The 25,994-nt window shown below is 38.8% G+C and overlaps 1 protein-coding gene and 1 pseudogene across 3 annotated transcripts in view; both read right to left on the reverse strand.

Moving 5' to 3' along the window:
• PHF6 (PHD finger protein 6) overlaps positions 1-18,307 on the reverse strand; it is a 62,297-nt gene extending 43,990 nt beyond the window's left edge. For all 3 annotated transcript variants that reach the window (XM_054729380.1, XM_008156947.3, XM_054729445.1), the window contains exons 1-3: positions 18,184-18,307; positions 14,130-14,315; positions 13,842-13,943 (exon numbers count right to left, since the gene is read on the reverse strand). In XM_054729380.1, the coding sequence (XP_054585355.1) occupies positions 13,842-13,943; positions 14,130-14,267 (240 nt within the window). In that variant the 5' untranslated portion in view covers positions 14,268-14,315; positions 18,184-18,307. The remainder of the gene's footprint in view (positions 1-13,841; positions 13,944-14,129; positions 14,316-18,183) is intronic.
• Positions 18,085-25,994, reverse strand: part of LOC129149930 (DEP domain-containing protein 4-like) — a 91,770-nt pseudogene continuing 83,860 nt past the window's right edge.

The following is a 25,994-nucleotide window of genomic DNA, read 5'->3' on the forward strand; positions in this document are numbered from 1 at the left end:
CTAAAGGAGTTCATCTGCCCTAAGTATAACCAGTTAACTACAGCAACTTAGGACTGATACTTTTTTTTTAACTGAGGAAAAGATGGCCACTTTTGTCAATTTCTCTCAAGGAAGAAAAGAGGAAAACATACCAATAAAAATGTTTTCAGGGAGTGAAAATTCTTTTCAAGTTTAGGAGCAGGAATTTTTCTCAATTAGAATTTATAGGATCTATTTTATACAACACTCATAAATAAACAAATACCTTCTTGCATATGAAATTCTGACAAGGTACTAACAATATAGCAAAAAGTATCCACAAAAAAACTAAATATAGCCGAAACCGGTTTGGCTCAGTGGATAGAGCGTTGGCCTGCGGACTGAAGGGTCCCGGGTTCGATTCCGGTCAAGGGCATGTACCTTTGTTGCGGGCACATCCCCAGTAGAGGGTGTGCAAGAGGCAGCTGATCGATGTTTCTCTCTCATTGATGTTTCTAGCTCTCTATCCCTCTCTCTTCCTCTCTGTGAAAAATCAATAAAATATATATTTTTAAAAAAAATCCTCACCTGAGGATATTTAAAACAAAACAAAACAAAACAAAAAAACTAAATATAAATTTTAAATCTGCCTGTGTACCCATGAATACAAAATGGGAACATAATTATTACCTATAAGTCTACTATGTTATATTCCAACCCCTGAAATAATTTTCCCCCTGAACTCCTATGGGACTTATGATACAGTATTCATTTTGGCTCTTATCACTTTACTTCCACATATAGCTTATTATCTTTATAAGTATATAGATTTCATCCATTAATTATATCTAGACTGATTTTTTGGAAGACTAACACTGTACCTAATAAAATAGTTAATTTTAAGCTTACTCTGTTATTGAAGGTTTTAATATCTTAAGGCAAATTTTTTCTCATTCACGTTTCTAACACCTGCAGATTTGGCAAAATTATCTTCAGGTATGCCTACAAATATTTAAACAGTCTGATCTAGGATTTGGAGAAGAACCATCAGTTGAAGGGGCAGAGAATGAGTAGAGGCAAGAATATTTGGGGGAAAGATTAGCTCTGTTAATAAACAAGGTTAAGAATAAGGAAGAGATAAAGATGTTGGGAAACCAGATATGTGGAACATTATGGAAAATACAGAAAAAGGACTTCATTTGAATAATAGGAAAATGGGACCCCCACCACAGCAAGGCAGCAGTTGGTGGGACCTGAGTAATGTTATCCTGTATTCCACTTTACACAAAATATTTGCCCTCCAATTTGTTATAGTCCCTGCTGAGCCCTCAGCAGAATGACTGTTGGTTGCCATTTAATGTCATGCTTGCACTTTACCCATGGCTCTCTCAAATGTGGGAAAAGGAAAGTTAACCTGACAGAAACATGTTTTTCAAGAACAATGGTGGACCCCTTCCTTCCTGAGAAAAGGTCTGTCCCATATACTAATATTTGCTAAGGGCGAATTTCCTGTCTCCAATATAGGTATTTCAATTCTTAGCTTATCCTGCTTGTATCCTCATTTTAAATTCTTAATTTAAATAGAGGTAAAAATTTCTTTCTTGATAATTTTTGTTTCACTTTTACTCCTCTATTCAGTTTGCTATCTAGTATACCAAGTAAACTTCAGTAATCAATTACCTCTTCCAAAATGGGGAGAGGAGAATGTAAGAAAAGGTCCCATTCTATTTCAGATGTTTGAATGTCATCTTTATATTATGGTTAGAAGCTATACTATCTTTATTTTTAAATAAAATTATATATATTTAAGTTATACAACATGATGGGTAATCTTCACCTGAGGATATTTTTCCATTGATTTTTAGAGAGAGTGGAAGGGAGGGGGAGAGACACAGAGAGAGAAGCATAGATGTGAGAGAGACACATCAATTGGTTGCCTCCCACATGTGCCTGGAACCAGAGCAGGGTTTAAGCCTACAACAAATGTACATATCCTTGACCGGAATCACACCTGGGACCCTTTAGTCCAAAGGCTGACACTCTCTCCACTGATCCAAACCGGCTAGGGCACAACATGTTTTAATATAAATATGCATAGTTGAAATGATTACTACAGTCGAGCTAATTAATGTTCATTTCTTTATATAGCTACCATTTTTTGGTGCATATGGTGAAAGCACCAGAAAATCTACTCTCAGCAAATTTCCAGTATATAATATAGGATTATTAACTATTGTCATCATGCTCTACATGAAACCTCTAGACTTATTCATCCTACATAATAGCAACTTTATAGCCCTTGACCAACATCTCCCTATGTTCCGTATCTCCCCACCCCTGGTAAACACTGTTCTGATGTCTGAGAAGCTATACTATGTTAACTTTTTGCACTCGGATGTCGAGTGTCACTCGACACGGTTAGCATTAGAATAAAGGAATCGAGAAAAAAGCAAGCGAGTGCAAAGGGTTAAGACTAGAGGCCCAATGCACGAAGTTCATGTAAGAATGGACCTTCCTCCCCCTGACTGCCAGCACCGCCTTCACTCTGGCCGGAGCCACCTTTCCACCTTCCCACGCTGCCCAGAGGCCCGGAGCAGCTGGGGCGGTGCAGAACGCCTGTGTCGTCGCCATGATGACAACGCAAGTGTCCCACCACTGTGCACCTGCATATGCAAATTAACCCGCCATATTTGGTTTAATTTGCATACTCACTCCTGATTGGCTGGTGGGCATCACAAAGGTATGGTCAATTTGCATCTTACTCTTTTATTAGTGTAGATTAGGTCGTGGTACATACGCAGAGTCTCAAGAAGCTGAGCCACTCATGAAAGAGGAACCAAGTCATGCATGAGAGGAGATAACAGAAACTGAAAGGACCATGACTTAGCTAAAATCCCACAGGGGCCAAAGGCTGGGACATACCTGCTCCTCAGTCAATTGAACCAGGCCAGGATTGAAAGTCAGTTTGCAAAAGGAAGAAGTCTTAAGGAATAAAAGGAAAAATACTGCTTTCTCAGTAGCTAAGGAAAACCCAACTAAGACCACAGATAGATATAAATAAAGTCAAATTAAAATAAGATCGACATATTCTAGAATAGGGAAAAAGAGAAGGCTCTTGGGGAAAAGCTGAAATCTGATGGCTAGAGTCAAGGGAGAGAGGGCTCTCTAAGACTTAGCTTTGCCCTATTTAATTGCTATATATCTACGATATACATCAGTAACTGACCATAGTGTATAGATATAAATTCTCACAGCTAAGTAGTTACTACTCTCAAGACACTTGCTCCAAGAAAATGGCTACAAATGTTCAGAGAATGTTCTTGAATCTGAAGGCAAAGAAAAAATGCCCAAAGTGCTTGGAGTTGGAAACAGTGTACATAGGATATTTTTACAGGAAACGAGACAAAAAGTGAGAGCAGTCAACCTTACACTAGTGTTTGTTTTTAATAAAGGCAGCACAGTGTAGTTGGGGCAAGTTTTCAGAGCTGCCTAAAAAATGCTCTTAACTCCAGGTTTATTGCTTTATTTATAGTAACACCTAACATATCCAACACAGAAAATAGAGTAAGTTCTGAATTATCTAGTTCACTGACAGTTATCCATCCCATTTATTTGTTAAAATTTCCTAAAAGTAATACCATTTCATGGGAGGGTAGACCATGATCTTATAACCATTTCTGGTTTATCATTATAGCTACAATATATAATAATTAAGTCTAAATATAAAGCTAGAAAGCAAAAATAAAATCTGAAAGCTGTTAAAGTCACTGGAAAGTGACAAACCTGATAGAGTAGGACCTTAAATTCCAAGTGCTTCTAAAATAGAGAACTTCTGAAAATTACTTATTTTACTAGAGTAACAAACTAAATCCAAGCAGTTACTGAAAAAGTAATTTCAAAAGTCTTTTGGAAATTGGAGGGCAATGAACTATAAGTCTATCAAGTTCTTACTTAAACTAGTCTCCTGACCTTGCTCTGAATATCACATACTCCTACTCCATCCATATTTATGAATCATCATTGACGAGAAGTATAAATTCCCTTATTGGAGCTTTTCAAGTTTCTTTTTTCATCTGAAAGATTCAGACTTTTTCTGAGCTCAGATCATTAGGTTTAGGTTCTTCTAAAGTGTAAGTCTTTCATGCTAAAATGTATGCTAAACTATCATGCTATTGCTATACATCATTTGTGAAGAACCCCAAATATACATTCATGCTTGAGTAAGTACCAAGTCACCCCCCAAAACCAGACATGAACTATTTTTTATTATTGGTTTACATTCTCCTCCATTAGCACAAATAAGTAAGAAGTAATTATATAATGAAATAAATTGACAGTATTCCAAATTACAAAGAAGTATTAAATGAAGGCAAAGAAAAAATATTTCAATTTTTAAAAAAATTTAGCTGATTCAGTAATAGTTAAAAACCTGATTTTCTCCATCATTGGACTTGAAGTTTCTCTTTGGCCTTACATTCATTCTCCTTAATTACTTCCAAAGTAAAACAAAGTTGAGTTTAATATAAACGATGTAAAATATCTGCACACATTAAGTTAATCTGCATGTCATAATGAGAGCTTTTTTAAAAAAATTCATATTTATATGAATACATTCATGATTCATGTACACTTAGTTACATAGAAAATTTCCCCTGCAAAATATCTTAAGGTGGAGTCCTGCAAACCCAATCCAGACCACCACCTGTTTTTTATAAAGTTTTATCAGAACACAGACATGCTCATTTTTGTGTGTGTATTGTCTGTGCCTGTGACCGAGACCATATGGCTGGCAAAGCCTTAAATATTTATCTGATCCTTTACACAAAGTTTGCCAACCCCTGTCCCAAGGCAATGGTCCATGCCCAAGAGTGTTCATTAAAAGTCACTTGGGAACCTTTTGCAAAAGATATCTGTCTGTAATCCCCCATCTCCCCTTTCTGATTTCATAGTTGGCTAGGTACTACTGTTGGTTAGTAACACTATTAGTCACCTTCTGCTCCTTTGTATGCAGTTAGCAGTGTTAGCATTTTTACACTGTGGGTGCTCCATTTAGTCCTTCATTAATGCTAAATGAGCCACACACTGTAAATAGCACTGCCATTCAATACTTACTTAATACTTTAACCACTTCCTCCTCCTTGAAACTCTTCTCCCTTTGACTTCTACAGCATCACTTTCCCAGTGGAACACATTTCAAATGTTACTTTCTATGAAGCCTCTGCCTTCTCAGGTAGAATTAATAATGGCCCTCTGTCCCAACTCTCCTGTGGCATTCTTCAGATACTTCTAAAGCTAAACTATATTCATTCATGGTTGCAACCAAAGTGTTTCCATTTGTGCATGGTACAAAGTAGACACTCAATTAAGTATCTAACAAATGAACAGGTACACGAATTTTAGACTCCAGATGCAGGTCTTGACAAATAATATAATGCCTATGTAAACAAAAATAACACCATACTGGGTGAGTGAAAGTTTTAGAAACAAACAAAAAACTCCTGTTTGAAGCATAGACAGCTCTCTACCATCCTGAACAAATAACCAACCTGATTTTTCCCTCTAGATTTCTCTCCTTCCTTTTCAAACTGCTGGAGCTGCAAACAACACTAAAACACAGATTAACCAAAACAGGAATTTTAGGCTATACCCTTACTTCCCTGGTCAATTTACACCTAGCTCATTATTAAGGCTTCACACTATTATCCAATTGAAGCTCTCTCTTTCAAATTCAACCAACAATTAATAAGTGGCCATTATTTATTAGAACACTATTGAGAACAACTGAGACATCAAGCACTGTGCTAAGTGTTCCATGAATTATCCTCACTTAATCCTATGTTAAGCAAGCAGAATAGTCTCTACTCCCCCAGAGTTCACAGAAGAGTGGGGAAGAAAGGCTTGAGAACGTGTAACAGATACAGTGCATAGTGTTAAACTTTATGACAGAGGTAAAGGCTCAGTAGGACTCAAAAACAAATAAAACTGATCTAGAAGATGAGTAACATCAGCACATACACAGCAGTAGAGACAAGCAGAGGATGATTGGGAAACTGAGAGGATAGGGAATGAGTTAAGGAATGGAAAAGGTGAGTTAAGATATGACTTCTGAAGGGTACAGTGAGGCCTCTGGGTATTGTTTTCTATGTAGTAAGGAATCAGGAAGATTTTTGCTCAGGGAGTGACATTAGGTTTTAAAAGTAGAGATCAAATAATAACCAGCCGTATATGGGAAGGATGGGAAGAGGAAGACTGCATTTAGGAGGCCGTTACAAAAGAAAAGAAGGCAGAGACGACCCAGAAATAGAACCAAGTGACTGACGTGGAAGTATAAAGAGTTGAAGGTAAAGAATTCAGAAAGAGAATCAGGTTTCAGGGTGGGGAGTTAATGAATATTGGTTTAGAGAGGTTGAGTTTAAGATGCCTGCATGACAACTATGTATACCAGACAAATACGCGGCCATTATTATTTCATTCTCCACAGTAACTACTGTATATCACTTATCTCCTTAAAAATAATGCATTGTCCTTCCCCATCCCCTCCAATCCAGCTGAAATTCCTTTTTAATATTTAAAGACCCTGCCCTGGCCAGTTTGGCTCAGTGGATAGAGTGACGGCCTGCGGATTGAATGGTCCCAGGTTTGATTCCAGTCAAGGGCACATATCTTGGTTTCAGGCTCCTCCCTGGCCCCGACCCAGGTCGAGGCTCGGGGCTGGTGCAGGAGGCAACCAATCGATGTACTTCTCTCACATCGATGTTTGTCTCTGTTTTTGCCTCTCTCTTCCACTCTCTCTAAAAATCAATGGAAAAATATCTTCAAGTGAGGATTAAAAAAAAAAATTTAAAGACCCTGCAATCATCCCACATTACTCAATTCCAATCCACTACTGCCAGTCTCAATGACCCATTCTAATATACCTAATCTGTTTCCTGGACTCATCCCTTTTTCTTAACCTTGCTATCTCTAGAAAGCAGTCTTAACTACCTAAATAGGCAAGAATCCTCACCCACAGAAAAATTAAAAAAGTGTATACTATAAATTGTCATATATGTAGATTCATGACATGTCCAATATCTAGATTATAAACTCTTGAAAATCAGACATACTTTTTCCCTGGGGTGCAAAGCACTCCATTGGTACTGAGTAAATAACAAAGTAGTGGGAGTGAAGGAGGCAACTGATCTGTTTCTTTCTCATCAATGTTTCTATCTCTCTATTTGTCTTTTTATTTTCAGGGGCTACAAAAAAATATCTTGAGGATAATACAGAATCGGAATATTCTTATACAATATATGTATACAGGATTTTTGTCCTAAAAACAGCAAGTTAATGCTAATAACAGAATATATTAACACGAATCTGATTATGTCCTAAACGGTACTATGTCCATCTCTGTTAGAAAACTACTAAGCTCTAATCATGACAATTTTAAATGTGATTTTTTGTTAGGTAGCTTAAAATGCAGTCTAGTATAATCTAATGATTAAGATTTCTGGCTCTGCAGTTAACTGGCTCTGGATTCAAATTCAAGCTCTGCCACTTACTAGCTATATAACCACTGTCAGGTTACTTAATTTCTTGAAGCCTCAGTTTCCTCATCTGTAAAGTGAGAATAAATACCTTCCTATCTCACAGTATGATTATGAGATTAAATAGGATCATGTATTTAAAGTATTTATCCCAGTCCCTAACACATATTTAGTGTTCAATAAATGTTAGCTGTTTCTACTATTGAAAAAAGCAGGAAAATAGTCAGAGGATTTCTTAATACATGTGAGTAAAATTTAGTTTGAAAAGGGGAAAGTTTAGGAGTGATCTGAGGATAGTCATGAGATACATGAGGAATTTTTCATTTAAAAAAATGTTTTTATTGATTTTTTTTAGAGAGACAGAGAGGGAAGGAGGGGAAGAGATAGAAACATTGATGAGAGAGAAACATAGATCAGCTGCCTCCTGCACTCCCACTACTGGGGATGGAACCTGCAACCCGGGCATATGCCCTGACTGGGAAACAAACCAGTAACCTCTTGGTGCATGGGACAACATTCAACCAACTGAGCCACACTGACTGGGTGAGAATTTTTTTATTTTTAATAAAAAACAAAACAAATAGTTCACTGAATGGAAAAAGACCTAGCATAAATGGCTTTAAATTAAGCAAGATAGTTCAGCTGAAGTGGCTCAGTGGTTGAGCATTGAACTATGACCAGGAAGTCACAGTTTAATTCCAGTCAGGGCACATGCCTGGGTTGTGGGCTTGATCCCCAGTGGGGGGCCTGCAGAAAGCAGCTGATCAATGATTCTCTCTTATTATTGTTTCTCTCTCTCCCTCTCCTTTAATCTCTAAAATCAATAAAAATATTTCTTTAATTAAGCAAGATATTTCAGTTATACAGAAGGATGAATTTCTCGACTCTGAAATGTTATATAATACTGCTCCTGTTTCGGATTGCTTGGGTAGAATTACAATTTCTTGATATATTTAAGAATAGGACAGACAAAAATCTTATGTTGGATGGCTTCTGGTAGTCTTGCCTAGGAGTAAGGAAGGAGAATGAAATGGCCTTTTGAACTCCTTTTGTTCCTAGAGTCTGTGACATATCTGACCCAGGTACCAATTAGAACAGTAACTATCTGATGTAGATACTCTTAATGATCTCACCACCAACTTCATCCAGAAAGAGTACATTCTTCAAATACACTGCTTTCAAGTGTCTCCTTAAACAAAATGAAAATAGTAGTAACTCATAATTTTACTTGGAAATTTGCATTTCTTGGCTAGATGGTTGGAGAATAAGAGTAGGTGGTACAGATGTGGTGTCTCCATAAGAAGACTTCAACAGGAAATGGAAACCATTCTGGAAAAATATATATCTGTCTTAACTGCAAAAACAGAGTCTCAAATTATAAAAACCTCAGTACTCTGACAAATTTCTCCTGGTGCACCTTGGGGTTATATAGTTAAAGGTGATGTAAAAAGAGATGAATATGTTCTTCTGGAATGGTTTTTCCTCCCCTGATCCTGTGGCAAACATGAAAAACTTGGAAATGTGCCTTTGGCAGCATGAACATAGAAACCACATACCCATACCTCCTGCTCTACTGCAACCTCCCATCCTCTCAAGACTGACCCATTTGACCACCTATATACACTTTCACATCAAACCCCAACCTCTTCTCTCTATACACTTCTTTGGGGCAAGTGAGCACCTCTGGAGCCAACACCAAATATAGACTAGAACCTGTCTTGAAAGCACCCAGGGACCAGCACTCCTGTTTTCGATTGTATTCAATGAGTATTCATGACCTACTTTTCACCTAGAAATCTAGATAAACAGGAGCCAGGACAAACATGCTCACAGGATAAAATGCTTTAAAAACTCAATTAGGGATGCTGATTATCTAGTTTATATGTAGCTTGTCTACCTACATGAAGCTCTTCAGTTTTCTCTCCCTTCGTATTTGATTTATGGCCCTTTTATTACTTAGACAAATCTACAAAGGAAAAAGAAAAGAAAAAGCCTAAAATGTGATATTTTGGTTACTTGATAATACTTCATATAAAATGATATAATGGAAGGAGTAAAACTAAAGGCTAAAAGGAGACTTCAAAATAATTTCAATGTTAAACATATAAATGCTACTCTAGTCCTATCCCCTACGTAAGTTATTTAAATTTTGACATTTTGGGAGGAAGAAAAGGAGCAAAATTACATACTCGGGCTCCATTTTTCTTCAATGCCAGATGCCCACAGCCTCAACATGGCTTCAAAACACCTTTGCTAAGGCAACTCTGTATATTTTATAGCACTTTTTGTTATGCAACATCACTGTTTAGTAAGCAGTGATACAGCATTATCTGTTTACCACGGGTGAAAAGACAAATAAGTTAATGACTTATCTAAAGTTACATAATGTATCAGCAGCAGATTTATTTAAAAACTAGACTCTATGACTTCCAAGCCCAGCATGCTTTTCATTAGCCTATGATAATATTAACAGTATCTTATTATTTAAAATTAATACCTAGAATGGTGTCTACTATTTATCAAGTCCTAACCAGATGCCAGGCATCATGCTTAGTCCTGTATAGTCTCCCTCTTAATTCTCACATTATCCCTGTGAAAAAAGTACAAGTACTGTTGTTATCTTCTTTTGGCAGGTGATGAAAACATGGTGTAGAGAAGTAAATAATTTGCCCAGGGTCAACCAACTAATAAGTGACAAAGCTGGGATTCAAATCCAAAACTTTTACTATAGTTTGTGGTCTTTATCTCCAATATTGTTCCACTCCCTAGATCAAGGAATACATTATGTATAACTCACTACACTTGAGGAGGGGGGAATCAACTCCATACACTATACCTGTGGTCGGCAAACTGCGGCTCACAAGCCACATGCGGCTCTTTGGCCCCTTGAGTGTGGCTCTTCCACAAAATACCACGGCCTGGGAGAGTCTATTTTGAAGAAGTGGCGTTAGAAGAAGTTTAAGTTTAAAAAATTTGGCTCTCAAAAGAAATTTCAATCGTTGTACTGTTGATATTTGGCTCTGTTGACTAATGAGTTTGCCAACCACTGCACTATACTATTAAAAATTAATCAAGCCGAAACCGGTTTGGCTCAGTGGATAGAGCGTCGGCCTGCGGACTCAAGGGTCCCAGGTTCGATTCCAGTCGAGGGCATGTACCTTGGTTGCGGGCACATCCCCAGTGGGGAGTGTGCAAGAGGCAGCTGATCGATGTTTCTCTCTCATCAATGTTTCTAACTCTCTGTCCCTCTCTCTTCCTCTCTATAAGAAATCAATAAAATATATTAAAAAAAAAAAATTAATCAAGCCCTAACCAGTTTGGCTCAGTGGATAGAGCATCGGCCTGTGGACTGAAGGGTCTCAGGTTCGATTCCAGTCAAGGGCATGTACCTTGGTTGTGGGCACATTCCCAGTAGTGGGTGTGCAGGAGGCAGCTGATTGATGTTTCTCTTTCATCAAAGTTTCTAACTCTCTATCCCTCTCCCTTCCTCTCTGTAAAAAAAAAAAAAAAATCAATAAAATATATTTAAAAAATTAATCAAAACAACTTATAATAGTGAAACCTGTACAAAGTTCTGATGCTTTCTTCACACACAGTCCAAATAGATTAAATTTCCATTGAATTTACCAATATTGCCAGATGTATGCTGCTGCTTCATATAAAACTAGGCATTGCATCTATATATATATAAGCCTAAGCGACTGTTATGACCAGATGACCAGCCAGTAGCTATGACATGCACTGATCACCAGGAGGCAGAAGCTCAACATGGGAGCTGCCCCCTGGTGGTCAGTGCGCTCCCACAGCCAACTTCCCATGGCCAGCCAACCTCCTGTGGCCCCTCCCCCTGGCTGGCCAACCTTGATCACAGGCCAGGCTGAGGGACCCCACCCGTGCACAAATTCGTGCACCGGGTCTCTAGTTTGTTAATATTGTAACAGTAGGGACCAAAACTGCTCCTGCTCTAACTAGAGCATAGCATGACACATGACAAAAAAATTGTAACAAGTCAGTATGTGGAAGCATTTTCCAGGCATTTCGTAGTGCCAAGGAATAAATAATGGGCTGATAAGGCTTACAGTACACCCGCTATCAAGTAAATAGTATTCTTTCTTTGTATCTGAATTTGATTTTAAGGATGAGGAAATAAAAACATGCTGTTCTGGTTCTCAAGTCAGTAAGCCACAGTAACAAGAAATCTAAAGCCACATTTAAACAAATAAAAATCACATTAAAATGGAGCATTCTATTGGTATCTGCAGTTTTGGGGGTGAGGAAGATAAACATTTTCAGTTAAGATCTCATTACAACAAAAACAGACTTCTAAATTTCCATCTGTGCCAGTACTGATTCTAGGGTTTGAGACTATTTATCTTAAAGCAAATCTCAAATGTTGTCCTTGAACTTCTTCATATTGTTTTTTCTAATACTAAAAGATTGACTACTTTTCAAAACAAATTATTCCTGATCATCAAAATGATAGCCTCTACTTCCCATCAGATTCTTTGTGAAATGAGATTACTTAGTTCCTAAGAGCACAGATATATGTTCTGTCAAATCCATCCTATCTAATAAAGAGGGAATATGCTAATTTATCCTCATGCCATCGCAAAGATGGCGGCGCCTACAGCCAATAAGGAGGAAATATGCTAATTAACTGCCCCACCCTAAAATATGGCAGCACCCACAGCCAATAAGGAGGGAATATGCTAATTGACTGCCCCGCCCTCAAAGATGGAGGTGCCCACAGACAATGAGGGAATATGCTAATTTCTGCCCCACCCTCAAAGATGGCGGTGCCCACAGCCAATAAGGAGGGAATATGCTAATTGACTGCCCCACCCTCAAAGATGGCACTGCTCACAGACAATAAGGAGGGAATATGCTAATTGACTGCCCCATCCCTCAAAGATGGCAGTGTCCACAGCCACAAGATGGCGGCACCCAGTCCCCTCAGCCCCACAGGGGCGGCAGGCATGAGGCTACCTCCAGAGTCCCCCAGTCCCCTCAGCCTCCTAGCTGCCCAGGGCCGGCCCGAGGCGCAGGCAAGCCTCGGATGTCGGCTGCCCAGCTTCCCAGGGCCACCCAAGGCTCAGGTAACCAGGGCCAGCTAAGGCTTGTGCTGCCAGCAGTGGCAGCAGCAGAGGTGTGATGGAGGCGTTGCCTTCCCCTGATTGCCGGGTCACCTCCTGCCCCTGAGGGCGCCCAGACTGTGAGAGGGGGCAGGCTGGGCTGAGTGACACGCCCCCCCCACCCCCGTCAGTTCCAGTGCATGAATTTTCATGCACCGGGCCTCTAATCTTTAAAATAATGAAACACTTCATAGTGAAGCCACTGGAGGTACATTTACAGATGCAATTTCAATAAGGAGCTCAAATGAGAAAAAAAATCAAATGAAAAGAAACTGTTTTAATGCAAACCATAATGTATCCTAAATATATCAACTGAAATGACACTACTTTGCCATTAGAATAATACAGTATCTTGCCAACCTGGTTACTGGTAGAGAAGACAGCTATAGGAACATTACTCTAGCATAACTTCAGAAAAACTGTAAAACTCACCCAAAGTTATCCAGAGTCATAAATACTGGGTTATATACCTGAATCACAGTTCAATACTTTGTTCAGAAACTGCTAACATTTTTCTGTTGAAAGAATACTGTCATCTTCATTTGCAATGACAATTACTTTATGACAGGTGAAAACACATCAAAATTTAATTGTGAAAATATACTCAAATGAAAACTTTAACACATGATACATTCAAATTAAGCAAACTGCTTGTTTTCTAAGTCAATACAGCCTCCAAGAAGATTTTAATTATTTCTTAAAAGAAAAAATGAGCCCTAGCCTGTTTGGCTCACTGGATAGAACGCCTGTCTGTGGGCTAAAAGGTCTCAGGTTCAATTCCGGTCAAGGGCACATGCCCAGGTTTTGGGCTCAATCCCCAGTAGGGGGCATGCAGGAGGCAGCTGATTAATGATTCTCACTCATCATTGATGTTTCTATCTCTCTCTCTCCCTTCCTCTCTGAAATCAATAAAAATACATTAAAAAAAAGAAAAAATGAATATTGGATTCACTTCCTTTTTTCCATTTGCTATTTTTAATTAAATTTATTGGGGTGACACTGTTTAATAACATTATATAATTTCAAGTGATCCACTCCCTTTTTTTTGTTAATTGGTAAGTAAGTTAAACCCAGCCTTGAAATTTGCTGGTTTGGGGAGAAAAAAAGACTGCAATTTAAAATTATATTCAGTTAATAAGGTAATACACTTTAAAATAAGCAATTTCTTTCCTAATGAGCTTAAAATAAATTTTATTCTCAAGAGGCAGAAATACCAACTTACCAGCTTTGTGCCTCTTTTAATTTCCTTTTGGACATCTTCAATAGAAAATCCACCAAGACTCTCATTATCAGAGTGTGATGATACCAAAGCAGATGAAAAGAGCTATAAATTACATTTAAAAAAAATTAAGGTTCATATATAAAGAAATTACAGTGAAACAGTGAATAAGATGTTAAACTTAAAAGGAAATATTCTTAAAAATTTAACTGAGTTTTTCTTTCAGAATTCAGGACTATTCATTAATATTCTTAGGGTTTCAAGTCTCTCAGTTGCTGCTGGTATACTTACCATGCACTTATGGTGTGCTGCCACCTTCTGGTTTTCAGATATTAGTAACTGTCCACATTCCTTGTCTCTATTTGACTTACAAAAGCCACATTTGCGCTGTCTCGTAGGCCCTTTTTTCTGTTCAACTGAGCTTGACATGATTTTTAAGTTGCCTTTAGAATGCCACTTTATAAGCCCCAAGAAATGCTACAGAGAATAAGAAGGGCAACAAAATGGTTAATTTCATTTAAAATCAGTGTACACATAGTCAGGTAAGTTGTTTCATGTCTTAATTAAGTTCTAATATATGCATTTTAAATGGCTTTTTAGTGATTTTAAACAAATCACTATTAAAACTTAAGATGCCTCCATAATGAACAAATATGTATTTATGTATAACCTAATGAAGTAATTCAGAAAAATCAAACTGCTCCCAAATTAGGGGATATGTGAATTAGAACTATTTCTGCATGGATAAGTAAAAAATGTACAATGTTGTGATATTAAATTCATCATCTGCTGACATAATTAATGCAACATATTTTTCATGTATAGGCAGGTGCTCCTTCAAGAAAACAAAAAATTATATATCTAAGAAAAGAGCAAAAACTACACTACACAATGCTCAGAATGAACAGAATTCTATAACTGTATAATTCCTTAAAGTTTACATATTGGTAAACAAAAAAAGAAATAAATGTACTTAATGATGATTTTGGAAAACTTATTTTTAAACTTGAATTACATTCAAGTTAAAAAATCATGTATATGTCTTTAATATGTTAATTTTCGCTATTGTATTCTATTTTTAAGTGAAGAAAAAAATAGGCTTATAACAGTATATTCAAAAATATAAACTTTAAGAATTAGTTATTTATAAAAATAACTGTATTATCTAACTCAGATTTACTCCAAAAGTCTGCTTATTAAAGTTATAAACTAAAAGTAGCATTCTAAATATAATAAATTTCACATTTACTTAGTAATATTGTATAAAGGTAGGAAAATATTTCTGAATGAGTCTTAAATTCAGTCAAACTATAATTATAGGTAGGATAGTCAAACAAAAAAGGGAAGAAAAGCTCTAACATATAAAGTTTCAGATTTAAATCATCAAGCTCAACACATATTCTTCAGAAGTATTAAACAAATGTAAAATCAGTTACTTGATTTGTGTAGTTTTTCCAAATCAGCAGAACTAAGCAGTTCAGGAACCAGGTTGCCACAAAATAAATCACAATGAATAAAATCTCAAATTTTTGTCTTAAAATTTACTATATTTTTCAATTTTTGATATATCTTAATATTTTCATAATACTATGTTGAAAAATAGACTCACTAACACAACATTGTAGCTTTCTGAGATGCACTTAGTCACCAAGAACAGTAACACTGGATGTCAGCAAGGTAGTAGCTACAAACCATTTAGCACTTGACAATATAAAAATGCAGATACTTAATCAAAATTTAAAGTGAAGTCACAAAGAAAGAGTTCTTATCAATTTATATCTAGATTTTTCTTTTTAACAAAACTTCAAAGGCCCTGAATGTCTCTGTGTTGATGAGTTTAACAAACTTTTAATGCCAATTTTAAATACCTTAGTCTTCCAAATGGCATAGAATGGTACTGTATTCATAGCACTGGTTATAAACTCTGAAACTGATTGAAAATAGGCAGCAAACACTTTTAAGATTAAAGGGGGAAAAAGAACATAACAAAGAAACAAAAGAAACAAAAGGGGAAGTGTGTTTGCATTTGATCAGGCAAATATGTGTTCAGTTGCTTTATCAAGAATATAGCTGCCAAAATCTTTAGAATTAACTATGCAAAACACCAAATTAATAAATAGCATCAAAATTTGCTATTTGTGTTCTAAATTAGTTTGTTTTTTTTTACTATGCAATAGCAGGCACTATGAAACCACTGTAATATATTCAGCATTTCTCCCGCTCATCCTTGGCCATTTGAAAGGATGGCACATTGTGAATCTAATTTGTACAGACATCATTAATGTGTAATTTCTATACAAAGCTAGCTAGCATAAGATAGAAAATCGGCTTAAGATAAAGAAAATTCCTAAAGTAGAAAATCACTTTTTATTCTTGAAATTAATTCTGAAAATGGTACCCTCAGAATTTTATCCATATTGAATTCTGCCTCTTTCAATTTATAAACAGGTAAATTTCTCATCCTAATTTTGAGAACCTGCTTTTCTGGCTATCAAAGACCCCAAAATTCAAGAGAAGATAGGTACATTTTATTTTGCATTCAAAGATATTTTAGTGTATTTTTTCTGTAATCAGTATAAATATAATTTGTAAAATGAACAGAAACACAAAAAAGTCACAAAACCAATAAAAAACTTTCCCCAATGTACAATGACTGAATGGATTTTTCCACTAAAATTCAAATAATGCATCTGTGCACATCTTGCTATTTTTTTTCAGCCTCCTTATAAAACATGAAGTGGAGATCATCATGGAAACAATGAGTCCTAGCAAAAATATCTTTATCATAAAAATACAGATTTTTACCTAATGCTGTCACATTTATGGTCTTCCAGTTAAGGAGAATAAGGGCATTCCAAGGACCAATATTAAGGGGTTCATAATAATTCACACAGCTATATGGCATTTTAATTTTAGTTTAAAATGTTTTTCAGGGCATGCAAAGATCAAAGTTTGATGCCTTCACCCAACAATGAAACCTTTTCCATTAAAGAAACATAACATTATAGGCAATGTTATAAAGCAGAAATAAAGAGGCAAAGATAATAGCAGTGAAAAACAATTTAAATGTCTGAAAAATATAAAAGCACGATTAGTTAAGCTGAAACAACCAATGCATTTCTGATTTTCCAAGATGCTGTGAAACACCAAGGTAGAAATAAACTGAAACATCAAGGAGAGCATTCAAGAGCTAACTCGAGAGCACATTCAATGTCTGGTATCTGAAAGACCATTTTCACAGAAAAACAAACAAAAACTGCAGTACCAGAAGATCAAACAATTCTACACTCAAGCCAGTTGAAATATACAGATTAAAATATATAAATGTGATCCCCACAAAAGCAGTATTTATGTCAGGAAAGTTACAGTGAAGAGAAATAAACGAATAAGAAATGAACCGGAAGGGCACCTGAATTTGGTTGCACGATATTACATGCTTCGCACTGCTTCTTGCGGTTATTCAAAAGGAAACTGAAGGAATTTTCCAGTTGTTTCAAACCCAAGGGTAGAGAAAGAATTTGATCTGTATGAATAAGACCTGATATTAAGTCCATAAGCCGATGAAAAGAAAGGGTTTTTCAATTACTAAAGGATTTTTCAACTTCCACACAGAATAACGAAACGAAGAAATTTCAAAAGAACGCCGTGCTGTTCGTGCATATAATAAAGGATAGTACCCATAACGTACCGGATCCTCTCCGTTATTTATTCAATACACACTAGGCTCCAAGATCTCCCTCTAATCTAGCGCTAGATAAACTCGCAAAACTATCTTCTTCTAAAGCACTTTAGCAGGTTCCTTTCTGTCGTAAAGTCAGGGTCCCCTAACTGTCCTTTTCCAATCCACCGGAATCCAGGAAAATATCATCCTACCACTTTCCTTAACCCTCCTCTCCTAGGAGTTCGCCCTCTAAGTCTTGGTTTCATCCCTAATCCCCCACCCCGGAGTTTTTCCTCTTTCTGTAAGGCTAACCTTCTTGCCATCCTAACAATTCTTCCTCTTACTCTTCCCAAACTGGGAGTCTCCCTCCTTCCCAAATATGTACTAAGCAATGGCAAAGACTAGAAATACCCAGTATTTTTCCTCCCTAAATGTTGCGCTCCCTCCCCCGAAGTCTAGGCTTAAGCCTAACCTCTCCCTTAGCTTCTCCAAATTACTTTTCTCAGCAGCCTCCAAGCCAAGCGCCTTCAATGAGCGGCGCTTCTGGGGTCCCCGACAATAAAGCGAGACCACCAAGAGTCCCCCTTAACAACGGGCAGGGGCGGCGGCCTGGCTACCGCCATCCTCCTTGTCTTCTCCCGCCAGGCGTAGAATGGGGGGCCCCCGGGTACTGTGGGGACTCACCGGCGGGGCCCAGAGGCGAACGGCAGGGGAGAAGCGCCAATGAGGGGAAAGAGAAAGAAGTCGGTCTCGGTTCTCCAGCAGCGCCTCAGAGCGGGGCTCTGTCGCCGGAGGTTGTTTCCTTTCATTCGAGGAGACGAGCTCGCAGAGTGCCCTTACGTCGCTCCCCCCAGCACGCAACGACTCAAAGGGCGTTATACGCCTGAACGCGCCGCGGGTTCTGATTGGCTGTAGTGAAGGGACAACTGAAGCCGCAGAACCACAGCGCATGTGCAGACACCGCCCCCAGTTAGGAGCTGGGCAACAGGCCCCGCCTCCTGCTCGCGCGCGCGTACCTTCTATTCTCCGGTCCATCGCTCAGCCAAGTGTTTGGGGGCAGGATCCAACGAGACAGAGAAAGAGATTCAAAGCTGTAACTGTGGGTTGGGCGAAGAAGAAGCAGGGTTAGGACCAGAAACCATTGGGTAGGGACCCTGGGTAACCAGTTTTCAACAGTGATTCATATGGGTAGGCCTTATCCCTTGCACTTGTTCACCGAGGCCTTTTCACATCCATTATTTCATTGTACTCTCATGGCATCACTTTGAGGTCCTCCGTTCTCGCATTTTACTGCCAGGAAAGACTGAGAAGCTGGTAGTGGAGTCTGCCTCAATTTCAATCCTTGGGTGAATCATTTTAATCTCTGTACCTTAATTTTCTGTCTTTAAAATGGGGATAAAATATAGTATCTAAAGGGTTTATTGTGAGGAAGAAATGAAATAATGCAAGTGTGTATTAACGTCCCTGGCATATAATAGGCCCTCTATAAATGCTGACATTATCATAATCAGAAAAGATAAGTGGTTTGTTTTGTTTTGTTTTGTTTTTGTGTGTGTGGTTTTTTTTTTACAACTCACACAGGTAAATCAGACATTTAAACGAACACTTACCTCTTTGATGTATGAAGAAAGGATGCTTGGGTTTGAATCCCAGCTCCCCCACTCTAGCTCTAGGACCTTGATCACGGTGCATTTCTTCTCTCTCCCTCAATTTCAACAAGTCCAAATCTCCTAAGGTTGTAATGAGAAATTAGAGAAATGAGTTAACATATGTAAATTACATAGAATAATACTTGGGCATACAGTATGCTCTATATAAGGGTCAGCTTATATTATTTTCTACTTGGCTCACTAGTGCTAGCTCGTGGTTTAAGAGGGCTGGGGGGGGGAGCCCTAACAAACAAATGAAAATTTAAAGATGCCCTTTAAGTAGCTACTTTTCCTGACAGAAGGGGAGGCAGTGGCTTTCCATTGCTTTGATACAATGTTGTTTCATTCTTCATATTTCCCCCTGCAATGTCAGCCTTAAATTGTAATCCTTTTTTTTTAAAAATATATTTTATTGATTTTTTACAGAGAGGAAGGGAGAGGGATAGAAAGCTAGAAACATCGATGAGAGAGAAACATCAATCAGCTGCCTCCTGCACACCCCCTACTGGGGATGTGCCCGCAACCAAGGTACATGCCCTTGACCGGAATCGAACCTGGGACCTTTCAGTCCGCAGGCCGACGCTCTATCCACTGAGCCAAACCGGTTTTGGCTAAATTGTAATCCTTAAGGAAATAGTAAACACATTGGGGTAACATTGTATCCCATACAAGCAGGTACCATATTAGCAGTCATTTAACTGCATGGTACCCTTACCCCTTTCACCCAGGCCCTGTACCATGAAAGGGAGTGGCTTGAGATTTACCAAGACGCAGAATGTATATCCAAACATTTACAGTGTATTTGAAAACAAGTCCTTGAGTATAATTTTCTACCAGCTTTACACACTTACTGATGTCAAAATGAGACTGATGATTGTGTCAGTAACAAAATGTAGTGCCTATCCACTTTTGTTTTTTTTAGATTTTTCCCAACACTCCCACATTTTGCTATCTTTTATTCATTCTATCATCCATGCATTCATTTCAACAAAATTTGATTCAATAAACATCTGCAAAACTAATTTCCAAACACAAGAGAGACATAGATTGACTCCTGACCTTGAGCTCATGGTCTATAAAGGCAGACAGAAAAACAAATACACAGTATGATGTGATAAATGTTATATTAGAGATGTGTGCCTGGTGTAGACATCCTCTGCCTATTATGTACAAAGCACTATGCTAAGGTACAACACAACAGTGAATAAGACACAGCCTTTGCCCTCACCTCTTTACAGTCTAACAAGGAAAAGACAAATAGCTATCAAAGGAGATGGACTGTGGTAAGTGCCTTAAAAGTTGGAAACCCCAAATTTTTAGTTTCAGACCCCAAGTCTGGTAGCCAGTTCCAATTAGCACAACTGATAGATGCAGCCTGTTATTTCAAGGGCTACAGAAAGGAGTCAGATTGTGATAACAGGCTCTTAACAATGCCTGAGGATATAGCATAGGAACTCTTAATCTCTTACTGATCTACCACTACACTTCCACCAACGCTCTTCCTGCCTTTTCTTCAAGCTCTAGATACCACTTACTGTACCTCATTCTCAGCAAAGGCCTAACTTCCTAACTGAGTAGGGCCTTCTGAGCTAAGCAATATCTTCTACACCCATCCTTTTTTGCTTCCTTCAAGACTCACAGAAAGAATTGTCCTTCTGATTTTTAAAGCTAAAGCTGTGGTTTTAATCACATCTCTTCTGTGCTCTGGAAGAACTGATTTTCTACTTATTCCTTGCTCCAGCAGCATCAATTGCCTGGCTCTCGTTTGCTTTTAAACACATAGGATTCCTCTACCTTCACTGCCAGACTGTGTTCTTTGCTTCCAATTGCTCTCTGATCACTCATTCAGCAGGCATTTGCAGATATTTTTTATATGCCAGGTATTATGCCAGACATTGGGGATTTGAAAAGGAATAAGACAGTTCCTGCCTTCAAGGAAATCTCAGTCTGAGGAAGGAAATCAGGTATTTCTAATGAGGAAGAAAACAGAATTTCAGTACAATAGGTAAAATGCTATAATAGAATTACGTACCACAAAGATTGATGAACTTGGTCCAGAGGAGGAGGAAATACATCCCTAGAGAAGAAATGCTTTGAGTTGGGTCTTGCAGGAGAGGTCCAGGTCCCACAAACTCTAGATTTCATCTCTACCTTTGCACAACATTTCTCTACCTTCATTCTTTTTTTTTTCCTTTCTTTTCTACCTTCATTCTTGACATCTCTGTTACACTGAACACTTTTTAGCTATGTCCTTGTTCTTAAACTTTCACCTACCTCAGTTCCTAACAAGGACTCTAACCCTGGCTCTCAGGTTGCTATTTTAGTCTCTTGTAGGTTTCCCTTCTCACTTTATAATACTGGCTTTGCCTTAGAGGAGTTTTAGACCTTCAGGTGGTCTATTGTTATTCCACCCCAGGGGTTCTTAAACTGTGGAAGTGAGAATTACTTGAGGAGCTTGTTAAACATACAGATTTTTGCATTCCCCTCCCCCAATTTGAAGGTCTAGGTGCAGGAATCTGTCTTCTCAAACTGCCTAGCTATTCTGATTTAGACTGTTGAGGACCACACATTAATAAACTGCTCTCAAGCCCTAGCCGGTTTGGCTCAGTGGATAGAGCGTCAGCCTGTGGACTGAAGGGTTCCGGCCAAGGGCACATGGCCGGGTTGTGGGAGGAAGCTGATCAATGATTCTCTCTCATCATTGATGTTTCTATCTCTCCTTCTCCCCTCCTCTCTGAAACCAATTAAAAAAAAAACATAAAAAAAAGAAACTGCCCTCCATTCTTTTTTTGTAGAGATTTATCAATTATACAATCTCGACTTCACTATAACCTGTAGACAACTGCTTAGCAACTGTATCTGCTCTGCTTAGATCAGCCTGTCCTTGAGCTTAAATAACTAAGACCAGTACAAGCAAATTCATTCTCTCCAGCAACTAAAAAGTAATTCCTTTTCCCATCTTCAGTGTTTCCATGTTAAATGCTGCTAGAATTTCTGCTTCTGCTTAAAGCAAAGGCTAAACCCACCCACATGCCTATGACCTCCCTTCTGGCTGTAATCAACAGCAGTGGATCATTCATTCATTCATCAAGTACATTTTGATCACTTATTATGATAGATAAAAATGGACAAGGTCCAACTTGATGTAGCAGCAGAGACAGACCTTAATCAAGTTATCACATAAACAAATATAAAATTACAATTGTGACTAGTGCAAAAACAAATACTGTAAATGGCATTTAAATGGAACCAAAGTTTATTTGCATTTTATACTTTGGGCACATTAAAAACAAAGAATAAGAAATATTAAATGTGGGTGGATTAAGCATTTTAAATGTTTCTGTGAAAAATAAAATAAAGTTGCCCTAGCTGGTTTGACTCAGTGTGTGGACAGAAGGGTCCTGGGTTCAATTCCAGTCAAGGGCACACGCCCAGGTTGCAGGCTCAATCCCCAATAGGGGTCATTCAGGAGGCAGCCAATCGATGATTCTCTCTCATCATCGATGCTTCTATCTCTCTCTCCCCCCTCCAAATCAATAAAAACATCCTATCTAATAAAAGGATAATACGCAAATTAACCATCACTCCGCTACACCCACAAGCCATGCCCACCAGCCAATCAGGAGCAAGTATGCAAATTAACCCCAACCAAGATGGCTACGGCCACGGAGCGAGCAGCCACGGAGCTGGAGAGAGCAGGAGGCTTGAGTTGCCCCCGGCAATGGAGGAAGCCAAGCTTTCTGCACATCCTGGCGGGCCCAGGCCTCCACTCAAGGCTACAAAGTTTCAACTATAGAAGATAAATAAATCCCAACAAAAATGGCTGCAGCCATGGAGCGAGCAGGAGGCTTGGCTCCACTCCAGGCTACAAAGTTTCAATTATAGAAGATAAATAAATCCCAGATACCAGGGCCTCCACTTGGGTCGCCAGGGGACGTGGCCGGCCTGCAAACCACCACAGGTCCCTCACCCAGGTCGCCCCACGCTCCAAGGGAACCCCCACCCTGATCCGGGACACTCTTCAGGGCAAACCAGCTGGCCCCCACCCATGCACCAGGCCTCTATCTTATCTAATAAAAGAGTAATATGCAAATTGACTGTCACTCCAACACACAAGATGGCTGCCCCTATGTGGTCAAAGATCCTGCTACCATGTGGACACAAGTTGGCCAGCAGGGGAGGGCAGTTGTGGGCGATCAGGCCAGCAGGGGAGGGCAGTTGGGAGGGACCAGGCCTGCAAGGGAGGGCAGTTGGGGGTGATCAAGCCTGCAGGGGAGGGCAGTTAGGGGTGACCAGGCTGGCAGAGGAGGGAAGTTGAGGGCGACCGGGCCTGCAGGGAAGGACAGTTGGGGGGGACCCAGGCCTGCAGGGGAGAGCAGTTGGGGGGGACCAGGCCTGCAGAGGAGGGCAGTTAGGGGCAAACAGGCTGGCAGGGGAGCAGTTACGCATCAATCAGGCTGGCAGGGGAGTGGTTAGGGGGTGATCAGGTTGGCAGGCAGAAGCAGTTAGGGGCAATCAGGAAGGCAGGCAGGTGAGCAGTTGGGAGCCAGCAGTCCTGGATTGTGAGAGGGATGTCTGACTGCCCGTTTAGGCCCGATCCTATCGGGCAGTCGGACATCCCTTGAGGGGTCCCAGATTGGAGAGGGTGTAGGCTGGGCTGAGGGACACACAACCCTGTGCATGAATTTTGTGCACCGGGCCTCTAGTATTAAAATAAATAATAAAATAAAATAAAATAAAATTCTATCTATTAGTGAGAGATGCTGCATAAGAGTCTGAAGACCTGGGCTTGTCCTTCCACCAACTAGCAGAGTGAACTTGGGCTATTCATTTGAATTCTTTGAGCCTTTGTTTACATATCAGTCAAATGAGATTAACATTCCTAGCAAATTTGTTTTGGGGCACAAGAACAGAGAATTACATATGTGAATGTTCTTGCCCCAATAACTAGGAAGGACATATTATTTTTGCATATCTCTTATAGATCTACCTCATAATGTTGGCTGTTGGTCCCTATGCTCTTCTACTTAGTTCATGGTTGTTTTTTATTTTTTAACTTCCACTTATTGTATTGGTGAGGTTTCATAAAATTCTTAACTCTGTCCAACCTATGGAACTACTCGGATACCTAATTGAGGAGCTGGGAGCCTTGGTGGACTTTGTTGTTGATATCTCTTCCTTGTTCAGCAATTTGAAGCTAGGTATGATACAGGAACTGCCCAGGAAACACAACTGTGGTAGGGGAAATGCCTTAGAGATACATGAACATTTCTAAAATGCTGTTTGTTGAATGTTGAGTAAACAAAGAAACTGAACTCAATATTGATGGCAATATTGGCAAAATAATTAAACTTTATAATGCTGATGCTTGCAAAATAATAAGAGTTAACTGACTTTGGACAATGTACCAGGCACCCTGCTAAGTACATTATGTGCATTATCTTATTCAATCTGTACAACAGCCCTGAGCAGGGAATATTATTAGTACAGTTTTTACAGACTCTTGAACAATTAAGTAACTTGCCCAAGGTCACACAGCTAGGAAGAGGAAGAACCTTGCGTCAAATCTACATTTGTTTTGATCCCATTAGTCAAGCTCTTTATCACTGTGACCCTTATTCATTTGTCTTTGTGTTTATTATCTCTCCTCATCAGGGCAGGGGCTTTGTTTTGTCTTTTTCACTGCTGTATACCCAACCCAGAGAACTCTGTACTTGTCCTATAGTAGGTACTCAAAAATATTAACAGGCCTTGGAGAATGGGGAAGAGAAAGTAATGAAGAATAGGAGAAGTAGAATTGGAATGGAATGAAATCATCTCATGAATTTGTTAATAATACAGTAACCCAAGCCCTACCACAGTAATTCTGGCATACATGTGAAATGGGGCCCAGCAACTATATTTTTAATAAGTTCCCCAGGTAAGACTGTGACATACAAAAAATGTTTGAGAACCACTAACCTGCAGCTATCAAGTTGAAAACAAGAAAAAAAACTTATCACTTGTGCATTTTATAAGTTATATCTGAGTGCTTGAGAGACTTCATTTTGGTCAATGCCATTCTTAGACGTATATTTTAGTGAGGGGACTTGCTTATCACTGGCTTTGCCATTGGGTAATCTTGATCATCTTTGTTCTTTTTGGCTGTTAGTTAAATAAATGTAGACAGATCTACACTAATCATAAATGTCATGATAATAAGTCTGAAAACTAGATGAATTAAATATAGATTTGTTGGGTGCAAATATTTACAATGAGATATAATCTACAGTGGAAGGCAAAAACCAAATGGCCTAGACACAAATCCTGGTTTCAAGTTAACTTCTCAATGCTTTAATTTCCTCATCTGTAAACTGAGGATGATGGAAGTACATTTTCAAGGATTTTTTTGTTGTCATTGTTCTTTTTTTTTTTTCTTCTTGCCCCAGATTCTGAGTTCCTCAAGGGAAGAAATTGTAATTTTTCTTATTTATTTTAATATAGTTAACATACAATATTGTACTAATTTTAGGTATAGATGTGATTTGACATTTATTCCACTTAAGAGTAGTTATTGCCCTAGCTGGTTTGGCTCAGTGGATAAAGCAAGCATCGGCCTGTGGACTGAAGGGTCCCAGGTTCCATTCCAGTCAAGGGCACATGCCTGGGTTTCGGGCTCGATCCCCAGTAGGGGGCGTGCAGGAGGCAGTCGACCAATGATTCTCTCATCATTGATGTTTCTATCTCTCTTTCCCTCTCCCTTCCTCTCTGAAACCAATAATAAAAAATAAGTAGCTATTAATTGTTTCCAGTTTTTCTAAAAAGTGAGATAGGGACATAAGGCCTTTGTTTCTTTATTCATGCTGT

This window comes from Eptesicus fuscus, chromosome 1, assembly GCF_027574615.1.
Source record: "Eptesicus fuscus isolate TK198812 chromosome 1, DD_ASM_mEF_20220401, whole genome shotgun sequence".
NCBI classification, from domain to species: Eukaryota; Metazoa; Chordata; class Mammalia; order Chiroptera; family Vespertilionidae; genus Eptesicus; species Eptesicus fuscus.